At 44.0% G+C, this 13,860-nt stretch overlaps 2 protein-coding genes across 2 annotated transcripts in view; both read left to right on the top strand.

Annotated features, from left to right (window-relative positions):
- PKD2L1 (polycystin 2 like 1, transient receptor potential cation channel) overlaps positions 1-4,914 on the top strand; it is a 29,727-nt gene extending 24,813 nt beyond the window's left edge. The window contains exons 10-15 of the mRNA XM_029916508.1: positions 636-734; positions 944-1,065; positions 2,316-2,442; positions 3,234-3,352; positions 3,597-3,720; positions 4,036-4,914. Coding sequence (XP_029772368.1) covers positions 636-734; positions 944-1,065; positions 2,316-2,442; positions 3,234-3,352; positions 3,597-3,720; positions 4,036-4,095 — 651 coding nt within the window. The 3' untranslated portion in view covers positions 4,096-4,914. The remainder of the gene's footprint in view (positions 1-635; positions 735-943; positions 1,066-2,315; positions 2,443-3,233; positions 3,353-3,596; positions 3,721-4,035) is intronic.
- A 1,418-nt stretch (positions 4,915-6,332) lies between these two features.
- Positions 6,333-13,274, top strand: BLOC1S2 (biogenesis of lysosomal organelles complex 1 subunit 2). Its single transcript, XM_029916495.1, has 5 exons — positions 6,333-6,410; positions 6,736-6,852; positions 9,988-10,107; positions 10,782-10,886; positions 12,695-13,274. The coding sequence occupies exons 1-5, from the start codon at positions 6,350-6,352 to the stop codon at positions 12,724-12,726; spliced, it is 435 nt and encodes a 144-aa protein (XP_029772355.1). The 5' UTR covers positions 6,333-6,349; the 3' UTR covers positions 12,727-13,274.
- Positions 13,275-13,860: the final 586 nt, after the last annotated feature.

The following is a 13,860-nucleotide window of genomic DNA, read 5'->3' as shown; positions in this document are numbered from 1 at the left end:
AGCAAGGCCAGGATAGTCAGTTTGCAGAGTAAAAGGGAATCTGCAGGCTCTTTCAGCAAAACCAAACCCTTAGTCTCCAAGAATGGAAAGGGAGAGGAAAGTGTCCCATGAAGAGCAGTAGTTGAACCTAAAATTTTCTACATCTATTCTCCCCTTCCTCTACGAATTTCTGCCCATTTCTATTACCATTGCTTTGTATTCTCTTTCTCTCTGCCAACTATGAAAGATCTGGGTTTAATTTTTATTAACAAAGCCAGAAATCTTTATTTGATCATGGTTAGGGATAGATAGGTTGGACTGGGGTTAGATGGTAAAGATAACAAAACTGTACTCTCAAGTGACTGGTAGGCCCTTATATGGAGGTGAACTCTGGCATATGATGGGCTCTCTTTGCAGTCAGGTTACTACAGCAACTGAGTGAGGAATAGCAGGTGGATGAGGGAGCTTGATCCCTAAAGGGATTGTGCTAAACAGGGTCTTTGGAACCCTGAGATGCAGGGGGTAGTGGCCTGCAGAGCTGAGATTGAAAGCATTGGCCCCTTTAGAATATGTGTCTGGGACATTAATAGGGTTAGTGGGCACAATGCTGTTAGTGAATCTGGGGGTGAGGACCCAAGTCCCCACTTTATCTCCAGAACATGTTCCTGGCCATCATCAATGATACATATTCAGAGGTCAAGGAAGAGTTAGCTGGACAGAAGGATGAGCTGCAACTTTCTGACCTCCTGAAACAGGTAACCACTCATTCTCCTTGAGTGATACATCTGTGTTAGGGCCCAGGTCCAAAGCTCTGTGTCCTGGCCTGTTTCTGACTGGTGTGGGGCCCTGTGCCCTTGTTTGCCTTTGACTCATCCCTGGAAGTCTAGCATCTAGTGGGTGGGGGAGGGGGCCAGGGATGATGAGAAGGCTATAAGAACTGTACCTGTTTCCTTGCCCCTTCCAGGGCTACAACAAGACCCTGCTGAGGCTGCGTTTGAGGAAGGAGCGGGTTTCAGATGTACAGAAGGTCCTGCAGCGTGGGGAGCAGGAGATCCAATTTGAGGATTTCACCAACACCTTGAGAGAGTGAGCAACCAGAGATCCAACCTTCTCTGACATTGGTCTATTAAGTTCTTGGCCCTCAAAGATACATCCTTTGCCTAAAAGCCTCTGATATTGGCCTAGGCGCCTCTGACTTTAACTTTTGGTCTTTGATTTTGACCTATAGGCCTCTGATTCTGACCTTCAGAATTGTGCCCTTGGTTTAAAGTTCTTCGACCATGTTCTGTAACATTCTGGACCTTGTTGGACAATTCTTAGGACTAATGTAATCTAATTTCCCAATCAGCACATGCATTTCTCACTCCCACAAAACTTTGCAGTTGGTTCTTTGTTCCACCACAAACACTGGCCTATTCCTTTAGCCTCTTTGCCTCCCAGTTAAACATATTAACAAACACTGAACAAATGTATTGTGAGCGCCAGCTGTGGGCCAGGTACTGAGTAGGGCACACAATTAAATGAGACAGTCTTTGTCCTCCAGGAGCTCATGCACATATAAGCAAATAAACTGAATCACAGAACAATTTCAACAAGAGAAGTGACCAGAAGAGAGGGAGCACAAAGAAAGAGAGTATTCAATTCTATTTTTGAGCTTAAGGAAAGGCTTCCTGGAAGAGGTGATGTATGAATAGGGTTTTAGAGGATGAAAAGCTTACATGTAGACAAGCAGGGTAAGTCCACTCCAAGAAGAGATTGAAAGCATATACAAAAGCACAGATGTTTTCAGCTGAGCAACATATACAGGAATAGTAAGTTGCTAAGGTATCAAATAAAAATGGGCATAGCAGGAAATGAGGCCAGAGGAATGAGCCAGGACCACTCTAGGAAGGGCCTTGAATACCACCATTCTATCCAAAGAATAGGGTGCCCAGGAGGGATTTTAAGCAGGGAAGGGGTATGTTTAGACCTGTACTCCAAAAAGATTAATTACTCTAGTTGCATTATACAAGATGGATTTCAGGGGTAGGGAGTGAAGAAGCTAACCAGGTAGGGGTGGAGGGACAGATTATTTAGAAGCAGAGATTTTTCAATAATTCCTACAGAACATGAGGAGGGCCTGAATCTAGTCAGCAGGAGTCAGAGAAGGAAGAAATAGATTAAAACAATTTCTTGGGAGTAAAAATGCTAGACCTTGGAGATCCTGGCTTTCCCACATAGTCCCCTTCTTCCCCAGAGAACAAGAGCCATAGAGTTTGGAAAAAAGTAGGGAGTCCATATTGAAAGATCACAGCCACAAAAGGACAGAAATCATTTCATCATACTGTTCTCCTCAGACTGGGACACGCAGAGCATGAGATCACTGAGCTCACAGCCGCCTTCACCAGGTTTGACCAAGATGGGAATCACATCCTGGACAAGAAAGAACAGGAAAAAATGCAACAGGACCTAGAGGAGAAGAAGGTGAGCCCAGCTGGCTGGTGGAGAGGCAGTGAAAGAAAAATGTTCACTCTCCCCTCCCTGAGAACATACTCAGAACACAAATCCAAACTGAAAATCCTTTGATAGATGGGCAGGAAAGTACTCTCTAGAATAGTGGTTCTCAAACTGCTGCACATTAGCATACCCTGGTGGGGTGGGGGTTGGGAGTCAAATAATCCTCATACTCAGGCCACATACCCTAGACAGAATCTCTGGAAGAGTGAGGGCCCAGACATCAGTACTTCAAAAAGACTCCCTAGTGTGATCCAATGCACAGCCAAAGTTGAGAACCACTGCTATAAAACGGTTTTAGGGGGAAAGGATCAATTGCCCAAGAATCTCTGACAATTGCTTCTGAGGATTTGCCTTCTACTTGGGATTTTCAAATTCAGATCCTTAGCTCTTTAGCTGTGCCTGCTTCATCCCCATCCATTGTAGACCAAAAATTCAAGGGCAGGAGAGAAAGTGGCAGGAATCCTGGTACTGTTCTTCCTTTGCCAAATTGAGTTGGATTCTAGCAAGGGTCTCATTAATTAAGGCTTCCAAGAGCTCATGTTTTGGTTTTTGGGGAAGTGATTTCCTCCCAGAGGTTGGTCCAGCTTTGTATCCAGTACCACCACACTGATCCTATTGTCTCTAGAGTTTGAGAGGGAAGGGGACTAGCATGAACTGGAGCCCAAAGGGCCTGGTCCTGAGGTCCCATTTGAGCAGGTGATGAAACAGGAGCTGATCAATTCCCAGAGTCATCTTCTTCTCTCTGACTTCCTGATCAGGTGGCCCTCAACGCTGAGATTGAGAACTTGGGCCGGTCCATTGTGAGTAGTCCACCAGGCGAGTCGGGTCCAGAGGCTACCAGAGCAGGTGGCTGGGTTTCAGGAGAAGAATTCTACACGTATGTGCAGCAGGGGCCCCAGGGCTGAGTGTGTTTATAGTGTCCTACCTTGAGCTTCTTCCCACAACCTTATAATTCTGTCTGAACCCAGGAAGAACTTCTGCCTCCCTTTAACTCTTCCCTACAAGGCTGGGCCTTACCTTCCATGCTCTCATCCAACCATTTTGTCCTCCCTGCCCCTACAGACACTTAGCCCCCCAGGCACATATTTCTGCTCCTTCCATCTCTCTCAAATCCTGTACAGACTCACAAGGAGAGTTCTGAAGTTGGAGACTGTCCTAGAAGGAGTCATGTCCCAGGTGGATGCTGTGGGCTCAAAGCTGAAGATGCTGGAAGGGAAGGGCCAGCTAACTCCCTACCCAGGCATGGTGAGTGAGCCTTCACCTGATCCCCTTGGTTCCCCACATTGGAATTCTGCCATCTTTTCCACTCAGTGGCTAGAGGCAAAACGTTTTGGGAAGAGCCTATTTTCAGGCTCCCGGGGCAACATGTTCATAGTAGTCACTATATCAGTGGGAGTAAGGGGTGGAAGGAAGGCCTGAAGTTGGTTGCTCTGGCCTGAAGGCTGCCTTGGGCTCCAGGAGATGGTCTGAGGTTGAAGAATCAGTTACAGATTTTCTAGAAAAAAGGAAGTGGGATACAAATTCCTCCTTCAAATGACCTGTCCCTTTTTATTCCAACAGGGGGATCAAGGCATTTGGGAACACCTGCAGCCAGCCCCAGCTGTGACTCCAGTCCCCTGAGGAGTCCAGAGCGGGCAGGAGAGTGGTGGGGCAGGGGTTCTAAAGCAGACCGCAGGCTCCTCCCTCACTGCCTCCACAGAGACCTCCTCAAGACATGCCCTCTATTCCTAGGGCAGCAGCTCCCACCACTGCTACTGCTGAGTCCACCTCGCGTCTGCCCTTTAGAGCCAGTGTTTCTATGTGTAGCTTGCATCACGCTTGTGCTTGTGACTCAGTGTTTCTGTGTGCAGCCATGTAGCTCTGTGAAATAACACTTCCCACTGGACCTCTCACTTCCTGTGCTCCTAGCTCTGCTGTGATGGGAAAATAAAGGCAATAATAAACCAAATAAAGGAAGGGAGGGTGGTGTTCCCTAAGCACCTGGCACCTGGATAGCCACGATTTGGGGGAAAAAAGTAGAACAGAGCAGCATTATCTGAATGTCTTCATATTTGCCAGTGAATCTTATCCTTTGTCGATCTAGAGAGCTGAGGCTAGCACCCACAGGACTCTCATCTTCTCCATACTTTCCAAGTGAAAGAGAAGGGGAAGCCTTAGAAGACAAAAGACTTTCTCAGGTGTGGAGATTACAATGTCAAAGAGGAGCTGGAGTGACCCCTCCACTCAGAGCAAAGTCTGTGAAGGCGCCTGCTCCCAACATTCCACTAAACACTGGGAACTGCAGGGACTGTAAACCGGGACAAAGATGGAGCCTAAGGAGAATCAGACAAAGAAATGACCTCCAGAAACAGAGATCTTTGGACTAAAATGTGGTGGGCTCTGACTCTATTCTTGTAAAGAACAATATGGGTTTCTCTGGTGGCTATCAATAAAAATCCTTAGGAAAATCAGGACTTTGCATTTGCTTCTGGGATTTTAGGGAAAAGAAAAGAGGCTGGAGCTGGGAGCCATTCTTGTACTTGGGCTGGGGGCACTCATCCCTGCTGGGAAGTGTAGAGTGGGGACAGTGACAATGCGAAGGGGCTGGGCTGCCCAATAATTCCTGAAACAAGAACTGCTGGTTCATAGCAATGATTTGAAATGGTTGGCACTATGACTGTACCATTAGAGAGAGTGGAGACTGTGACCTAGGGATCCCTGGTCCTCAGGATGAAGAGAGTAAAGTAGGCCTTACTCTGGCATGAAGGGTAGTTGGTGTGTATGTGTGTGTGGTGTAGAGTGTGGGAGGGGAGAGGGTGCAGATGGAGGATAACCAGGGATAAAACTGAAAACTTCACCAAGATTTTGGGTGTATAATTTTGCATCCCAAGACCTGCTATATATCCCTTTTCCCTTGCCCTGTGATCTTTACCTCTTCCTCATTTTGCACCTTGTTCCCTAGTTGCTTTTTCTCATCCATTCCTTTCTCCCACCTGTTTCACCATCCCATCACATACACTCTCTACACCTAGGAGACTTGTGAAACAGTTAAATGCAATCAAGATAAACAGAGTGTATCCTCAGTCATAAAAGAGTTACAAAGCTTTCTTCCAGAAAGGCTGTATCAGCTGAAGAGAAGTAGGTACCAACCTGCAACCTAAGGAAAGGGGGCTGAGGCGCCTGGATGGCTGAGTCCGTAATGTGTCAGACTCCTGGTTTCCCCTAAGGTGATCTCTCAGTTTGTGAGTTGGGGCTCTGCAATGGGAGTTTAGCCTGCTTGGGATCCTCTCTCTCCCTCCCTCTCTCTCTCTCTCTGCCCCTCCCCTGCTCATTCTCTCTCTCTCAATAAATAAATAAATAAATAAATAAATAAATAAATAAATAAATAAATAACTTTTAAAAAAGGAAAAGGGGCAATGCAATGAGTTGTTTATCCAAGACATTGAAGGGGGAGTATTTCTGTTCAGAAATCAATGAGTGAAGATTTCCTAAAGGTTGGATGAGACTACCTTCAAAAGGATTCCCTGAACCGTCTTTGGCGACTAATACCAGCCTGGGTGAGGAGTCTCTGGAGAGGGGCAACTTATCTCTGTGACTTTGGTCAGCAGGCCACCTGAACTCAACCAACCGGACAGGTCGTCGGTCTTACTATAATGTAGGGATGAGCAGATTCTCCGTTCCAGGCGTCGCAACTCTTGGCAATGGATGGACTCACCATAGCTTATTTGAGCTTCACTGTCAGGTTCATGCTTATACTTTATTACTCATCCTGTGAAACAAGACTCAGCGGAGAGGTGGAGAATCCCAGGACTGCGAACCCGGGGTCGGGGAGGGCGGGATACGCCCGGCGCGCATGCGCAGGCATCCCACAACCGGAAGTAGCGCGGGGCCAGGCATGGCGGCGGCGGCGGCTACTGAGGGTGTCCCGGCGACCCAAAGAGAGGAGACAGCTCGAGGTACGCAGAGTGATTGGGGATGAAGTGTCCAGCACGAGGCCGGGGCTCGCCTGGCAGGAGCAAGCAGGTCGGAGGGGAGCACCTGACCGGGCGACTGAGATGGTTTGGCCACGGGATCGGGTGTGAGCCAAGGGCTGGTGCAAGGGAGCAGAGTTGGGGTGTCAGGTGGTGCAAGGACAAAGTGAGAGACTTTAAATTATGGCACATAGAGAGTGGAGCCGACTTGATCGAATGAGGACAGGTGAAGGGGTTTGGGGAGAAGATGCCATCGCTGGATTAGGACACGGTGTACGGTGGGACACTTACTCGTTCTCCTTTGATCCAGACGATGCCGCCGTGGAGACAGCTGAGGAAGCAAAGGAGCCGGCTGAAGCTGACATCACTGAGCTCTGCCGGGACATGTTCTCCAAAATGGCAACTTACCTGACTGGGGAACTGACGGGTAAGGCGTGGGGTGGGCTGATTCGGGTACTGCCCTATACAAATCTATGGAGCTGCGGTTTGGCTCCGGGAGCCCTGTGAGGTGCTTTAGCAGCATCAGTCTGTGCCTCCCTCCCCAACACTACTCATGCTCTGAAATACGCCTGTTGGAAGTTTGGGAAAGTCATGAATGGGAAAGAAAAAGGTCTGTTCCTTCCCTGTAGAAATTCACTAGCTAATTTCAAAAATACATAAAAATACTTAATACAATTCTGCAGGCCTCCGTAAGTGTAGACTAACTATGAGAAGACAGAAAACGAATTCATCAAGAAGTGCTTTCTTGGGGGAGGTGCATTTTGATCAGGACCCTGAAGGGAATGATTGACCAAAAGGGGGAAACGATTAGTGAGTGGTGTGGTATAAGCAAGCAGTTTGCTCTCTTAAAGCAGATGTATTTACTAGGGCAAAGAGAAATGAAATTGGGGAATAGGGAGTAATCTGCAGAGTTAGGGACCTGCCAGCTTGGTCTGAGGATTTGGTGACCCACCCTTTGGGACATGATTAATTTTGGGGTTCATTGTGTATTTTCAGGTCAATACATGACCTATGTGTGAAGAAGGGTCCAAAAAGTGAAGTCTGGTCATATGTGGCCTCTCATAAGCATTTCTTATATTGTTTCACTTCCCCAGGCAATTGATGTGAGTTTAATTTGGGAACCAGAATTAATGAGAAAAGGCTTGAATGAGAATGGGAGGGCTTATGAGGCTCTATCAGTCTGATTAGTTACTTAGTTATTTCTGAGCAAGAAAAACCAAGTAGCAAAATATAGATTTTTGGGTTCTCTTTAAAAATTCCAAAGATTTTGGCAATACTGTTTCCCCCTTGCAATGCTATGATTGGCTAGAGCGGAGCAGCTGTCTCCTCTAAATGATTTAGGGCGATGTAATGTGTCCCCCACCACTCTGTTTTCTCCCTTTTACTGAGACCTGGTCAGTTGCCATTTATCACTGTTCTTACAGTGTTCTTTTTAGTAGTGGTAGAGAAACAATTTTCTGTACCAATATTTCTATCGAAGTTCATAAAGTAAATGATGGATCGGAAGACTGCATGTTCCAAGAAGTGGGAACAAACAGATTTCTTTATGGAAGTGAATAATCCAATGTGTTTAACATGCAAACATCTGGCTTGCTTCAGTCATTTATATGATCTTGCTGGCTTCTAGGTATTAGAGTGTATAGCCTTTGTTTTAGACTAATTTGCTAGCACTGACGTATGAATATGAAAGATAGAGCTCAGGGATATATGGCCAAGATTTCAGATGAAAAGAAATGGTGATGGTCAGTGACAGGGGGATGGTAAAGGGAATGGAAAGGAGAGCCTGGGTACAAGAATATCACAGAAGTGGAATTTATAGGACTTGTTGAAGTGTCTGTGGAAGGTTGGGAGCAGCCCAAGATGTGTTTGAGGTTTTAAACTGGCGGTACCATCATCTAAAATAGGGAAGTAGAAAAGTGGAACCACGTTTAGTGTAAAAATATTTTTGGTTTGGGCTTGGCTGATTTTTGATATTATCAGAACACTCAAGTGACTTGCACATGTGAGTCCTGAGCTCAGAGAGCGATCAGAGCAGGAGAAACAGATTTGGGAGTCACCTGCACTGTGGTGTGTGTCGAGGCTCTGCAGGATGAGATTGGCAAGGATGCGCTTTCAGGTAGCCAAGGGCCTCACCTACAGTCCCAGTGAATACCTGTATGGGGCAAATCATTTGTTTCTAACAACAGTACTTATAGTACCTAGGATTGATTACACATGACTTGCTTATAAAATTAATTTTAAGTAATTAAAATTGTAATCGTAATTCCCCTGTGATTGTCATTCTTACTTGTACAAATGCTTTTTTGAGTTTGAAAGGAAGCTAGCATCACCCTGGGGATGCCCATAGGAAGGTACCACCCTTGTAAACATCAGTCATGTGTCACAGCTGAGTAAAACTTGGGAAGGGATAGTTAAGGATGAATGAGAAAGCATCTGGCATAGAAAGCTACAAAGAGCAGGTTGAAAGAGATTAGAAAATAGGGTAATATGATGATGTAGCAGACAAGGGAAATGAACATTTTGTGAAAAGAGGGAGATCACAGGGCCAGGTACTATGAAGAGATTCAGGGGGATAATAACTGAGAAGACACTGTGGATTTGGTGGTTAAGGAAGCACCATGACCTTGAAGCATGTAATTTCCCTGGATAGTGGGGCAGAGGCCAGGCTATAAGGGTTTACATGAACAAATGGTGAGGAAGAGGTAGCAGTGAATATAAGTTACTCTTTTCAAAAGGATTAGCAGTGAAGCTCCTTTGCTTTACGAGTAAATGATATAGGTGTAGCAGAAGAGAGAATGCTTTTGGGCTGCGGAAACCTGAATATATTTCAGGTTAGAGAAGAAGCTGCCAGGATAGAGAGAGATTTGGAATGTGAGGAAAAAGGTATGATTGAAGAGAGGCCCTGAAGGGTTGGAAGCAAGGGCACAGGAGAAGTTGTCTTGATAAGAATAGGAGCCCTCCTGCCACTTGGGACAATATTAGGGTACAGAGAAGTTTTGAAGTGAGGCAGAAAGGTTGAGGGAGCTTATGTAAGTAGAGTTTTCCACTTTTCAGGAAAATTGGAGTAGAAGCCATTTGTTTCTGAGTAGGGATGGGGAAGGGAATTGAGTATATGAGGAGCAGACAAATGGTTTGGAAAAGTCAGTGCATAAAATGCAGTATAGAGTCAAATAGTAATCAATGCGTTACTAAGAAGCGGTGAGGTCCTAGTTGATTTTGTATATATTTTTGATGCAGTTCCCGAAATTTTATGTTTTCATACCACAGAAATACGAAGACTATGTCACCTCTCTTTTCTTAGGGCATGAATTTATTTCCCTTTCTAACCAAGATTCTGAAGTCTCTGGATCTTAATTGGTTTAAATAGTATGCTGATTATTATCTGAGTTTCTACCTAGACATTCATAGTACACAGGCTGAGTATAAATGTTGTAAATCAATAGTGGCCTGCTCCTTTGACATTCTCTGGGTCCTGCCTTGAACTACCATTTGGCCTATAATTCCACATTCCAGTGATCTATGACAAGTCTTAAAGGCATCACATCTTCTGTTTATTTTAAAGCCACCAGCGAAGACTATAAGCTCCTGGAAAATATGAATAAACTAACCAGCCTGAAGTATCTTGAAATGAAAGATATTGCTATAAACATTAGTAGAAACTTAAAGGACTTAAACCAAAAGTGTAAGTAATAACATTTATAATTTAACATGTTTGTATTTAATATTCTTTTGTGCTTGGGGTTGTGGAGAAGTGGAGGGAAGACGTCACCTGTTCCAAGGGAGCTCATTCTCTAAAAGTGAATTAATTACAAAGTAAAGGTGAATTTCTTCCATTTTGAAGATTAGCATGTTTCAGTATGGTTATTTCCGCTTCTGAATCTTGATTTGGTCAGTTTATTCCTGGAAAAGGAGAGGGGAGAAAAATAATGGCCAGATTCTAATGAATTTATTTAACAATGCAATCCGTAAAGGACTACTTTCTAAGCAGAAAACCAGAACATCTATAAATGGAAAATGCTAATTTCGAGACTGGTAGAATATATTTTTCCATTGAGTTTTATGTATGTTCCCTATCTCTAGGGCACTCTTTCTTAGTATGGGATGACCCGGGAAACTGAATCAGTTACAGAAAGATTGCTTGAGGAGCAAGGAATTTAAAAGAGAGGAAAATTAGTAGATGAGAGAAGTAATCTCCCTGATCAGCTAGCTGCTGTCCTGTGAGTGATCAGAAATATGTCACCCCATCTAGTGTGTCCTGGGCCGAGTTGGAGGGACACTAGCATTCTTTCTTTTCCAGTCTTTTCTATACTCCTTGTTGAGGCTGTATGAACATGTGGCCTGTCTTTGTTTTCAAAGATGCTGGACTGCAGCCTTACCTGGATCAGATCAATGTAATTGAAGAACAGGTAGCAGCTCTTGAGCAGGCAGCCTACAAGTTGGATGCATATTCAAAAAAACTGGGTAACCATTTTTATTCTGTTTTGATGTAATAAGAGTAATCCACCCCCCCCGCCCATCCCCACCCTGTATGACCCCAGCCAATAGGATAGTTAACATTTATGGTGTACCTATAACCATCTGTTTTAATTAATTTTCACAAAAACTTAATGAGAGTAATTTTTTAGTAGTAGTAGTAATAAAAATACTATTTCCTCAGTACTTGATATATATCAGGTACTATTCTTAGTACTGTACATGTATTATTTTATCTTCCCAATAATCTGTGAGATAAAGACATGATTTTTATCCCCATTCCTTGGAGGAAGAAAGTGGTTGATGGGGTTAAATAACTTGCATTAAGGACACAAAGCTGGCACGTGAAAGTGCTATATTCCAAGCCAGGTCTGTTTGGTTACAGAACTTGAACTCTTAAAATTATGGTTCAGCAGGCTGAAGCATCTTTAATAATGCAGATACATATGTCTTAAAAAACAGAAAAGTCAGTCAAGAGTTTACTTTTCCTTTAAGGAGGAAATTGGTACTTGTTGATGGCTTTCTCTCTGGCTCTGGCTCTTACATCCATGATTAAAAACAATGAAATTGTTTTTATCCTCAGTATAATTTATAGATTATTTTCATCATTGACAGTTGTTGACTACTTTAGGAGAGTGGTTTTTAACTGAGATTTGACATGAGTGGTGATTAACAGTTTCATTGTCCAAAATTAAATTTACTAAATGGTGACTGGTTAACCTTACTATATAGAAGGCATTGTACCAAATGCTTTCCAGGTTTTAAAGAAAAAGGAAATCTATCACAATAAGAGGCTTATTTGAGAGTCTTTTAAATCTCTTTGTCTTTCCTTTTTTTTTTTTTTACATTTATTTATTTTTGAGAAACAGAGAGAGAGAGCGTGAACAGGGAAGGGGCAGAGAGAGAAAGAGACACAGAATATGAAGCAGGCTCCAGGCTCAGAGCTAGCGGTCTGTACAGAGGGGCTCGAACCCACAAGATCATGACCTGAGCCCAAGTCAGACGCTCAACCGACTGAGCCACCCAGGCACCCCAATCTCTTTGTCTTTGTCTTTCAAAATTGCTTTCCTATAGTGAGGTGTAGGGATAAGAAAACAAAAGGAGTGGAGTGCCTGGGTGACTCAGTCAGTTAAGTGTTTGATTTCAGCGCAGAGTCATGAACTTGCTGTTAATGGGTTCGAGCCCTGCGTTGGGCTCTATGCTGACAGCTCAGAGCCTGGGGCCTGCTTCAGATTCTGTTTCTTCCTCTCTCTCAATTCTTCCCCTGCTCGCACTCTCTCTCTCAAAAATAAACAAAGATTAAAAAAAGAGAAAAGAAAGAAAAAGAAAAGAAAAGGAGAAACAGACATTTATACGTCCAGAGAGTCTGGCTCCCAGAGAGTGCCTGGAGAAACACTGTACTGTGCTTAGTAAAGCTCCTCCTGGCTCAGGTGCCAGTAGATCTGCTTGACCCTGGTGGAGCCATTGGAGCAGGTTCTGATGACAGGGTTAGAACTTAGGGGACTTGTTCTTCATTCTGTGTGTGTGTTTGACTCCCCGTCTTAAGTTGTGCACGTGGTTGATCGATACCCAAAAGTATCTGTCCTTAGCTAATATGATAGTTAATATTGACGGCGTGCCTCCAGGTTGGACCCAATTTGGACGATGATGAGATTGAAGCCAATAGATTTTTTTTTTTTTACATAATCGATATTTTTTAATTTGCCTGAAAATGCTAAGTAAAAAAGATCTTTGTAAGAGCTGATTTTAAAAGATCTCTCTCTCTCTCTCTCTCTCTCTCTTTGTCTCCCTGGTAGAAGCCAAGTACAAGAAGCTGGAGAAGCGATGAAAAACGTATCCCTGTGGAACATTATCTTTTTTTTTTAACATGGAGGAAGGTTTTATAAGACCCGAGTCCCGAGGCTGGTGACGTCAAAACTCCTCGAAAGGAACCTCTGCTGGTCGTCCCAGAAGTGTCCCAGCACTGGAGTGAGCTGGAGGACTGTGGCCAGCCCTGAACTTCTTGGGGGGCAGCATCCCTCCGAAACTCACACTTAAAACTCCTTACCTTTTACTTGAATGTTTCATCATCCACTCGGGACAGAGAGTCTCTCAAAGTTCAGGATAAACCTGGGTTTGCCAGTAGATCAAATGAGAGGACCTGTTTTCTCTCACGATGTTGATTATTACATTATTTTCTTAATGGCTGGTTTTGAGTTTCTGTATCAATGGTTCTTTTTTTCTATTAATGATGCTAATGTATTGCTAATAAGATCCTAAATTTAAAAAGGAAAACAAACTTGTTCTTTATAGGTTATTACCCTATGGATTATCACCTGTGAATGTTAGTAATTTACTTTTCCATAACATTATAAATAACAGAAAATCTTTTTCTTATTTTATTTTTTTAACGTTTATTCATTTTTGAGAGACAGAGACAGAGCGCCAACAGGGGAGGGCCGGAGAGAGAGGGAGACGCAGAGTCTGAAGCAGGCTCCAGGCTCTGAGCCATCAGCATGGAGCCCAACGCAGAGCTTGAATCCGTGAACCATGAGATCATGACCTGAGCCAAAGTCAGACACTTAACTGACTAAGACACGCAGGTGTCCCATCAAATAGCAGAAAATCTTAAAATAATTTCAGGCTGAGTCCTCTAGACTGAGTAGAAGCAGTGAAAGGAGTATTTTGATAGCTTGATGTAGGTGATGGGTCCTACCCGTCTTTTCCTCTGTGTGAGTCAGATGTCTAGAGATAGATAACATCTTGCAATGTGCTTCCTTTGGAAATGTGATGAAGACAAAGTGTGTGTATGTGTGTGTATGTGTTAGATGGGGGGAGGGGGGAGGGCTGCCACTCGTGAAGTAAAAGCATCTGTAAAATATCTTCCTACTTGTGCCTGCAGGATCAAGGGGGCTCCTAGGGACTTGATCATCTTCCTTTCAGACTAAACACATAAATGGATGGAGGACCAGTCCAGTTTCAA

The sequence above is a fragment of the Suricata suricatta genome, chromosome 2 (assembly GCF_006229205.1).
Source record: "Suricata suricatta isolate VVHF042 chromosome 2, meerkat_22Aug2017_6uvM2_HiC, whole genome shotgun sequence".
Lineage (NCBI taxonomy): Eukaryota > Metazoa > Chordata > Mammalia > Carnivora > Herpestidae > Suricata > Suricata suricatta.
This window is presented reverse-complemented; position numbering and strand designations above follow the sequence as displayed.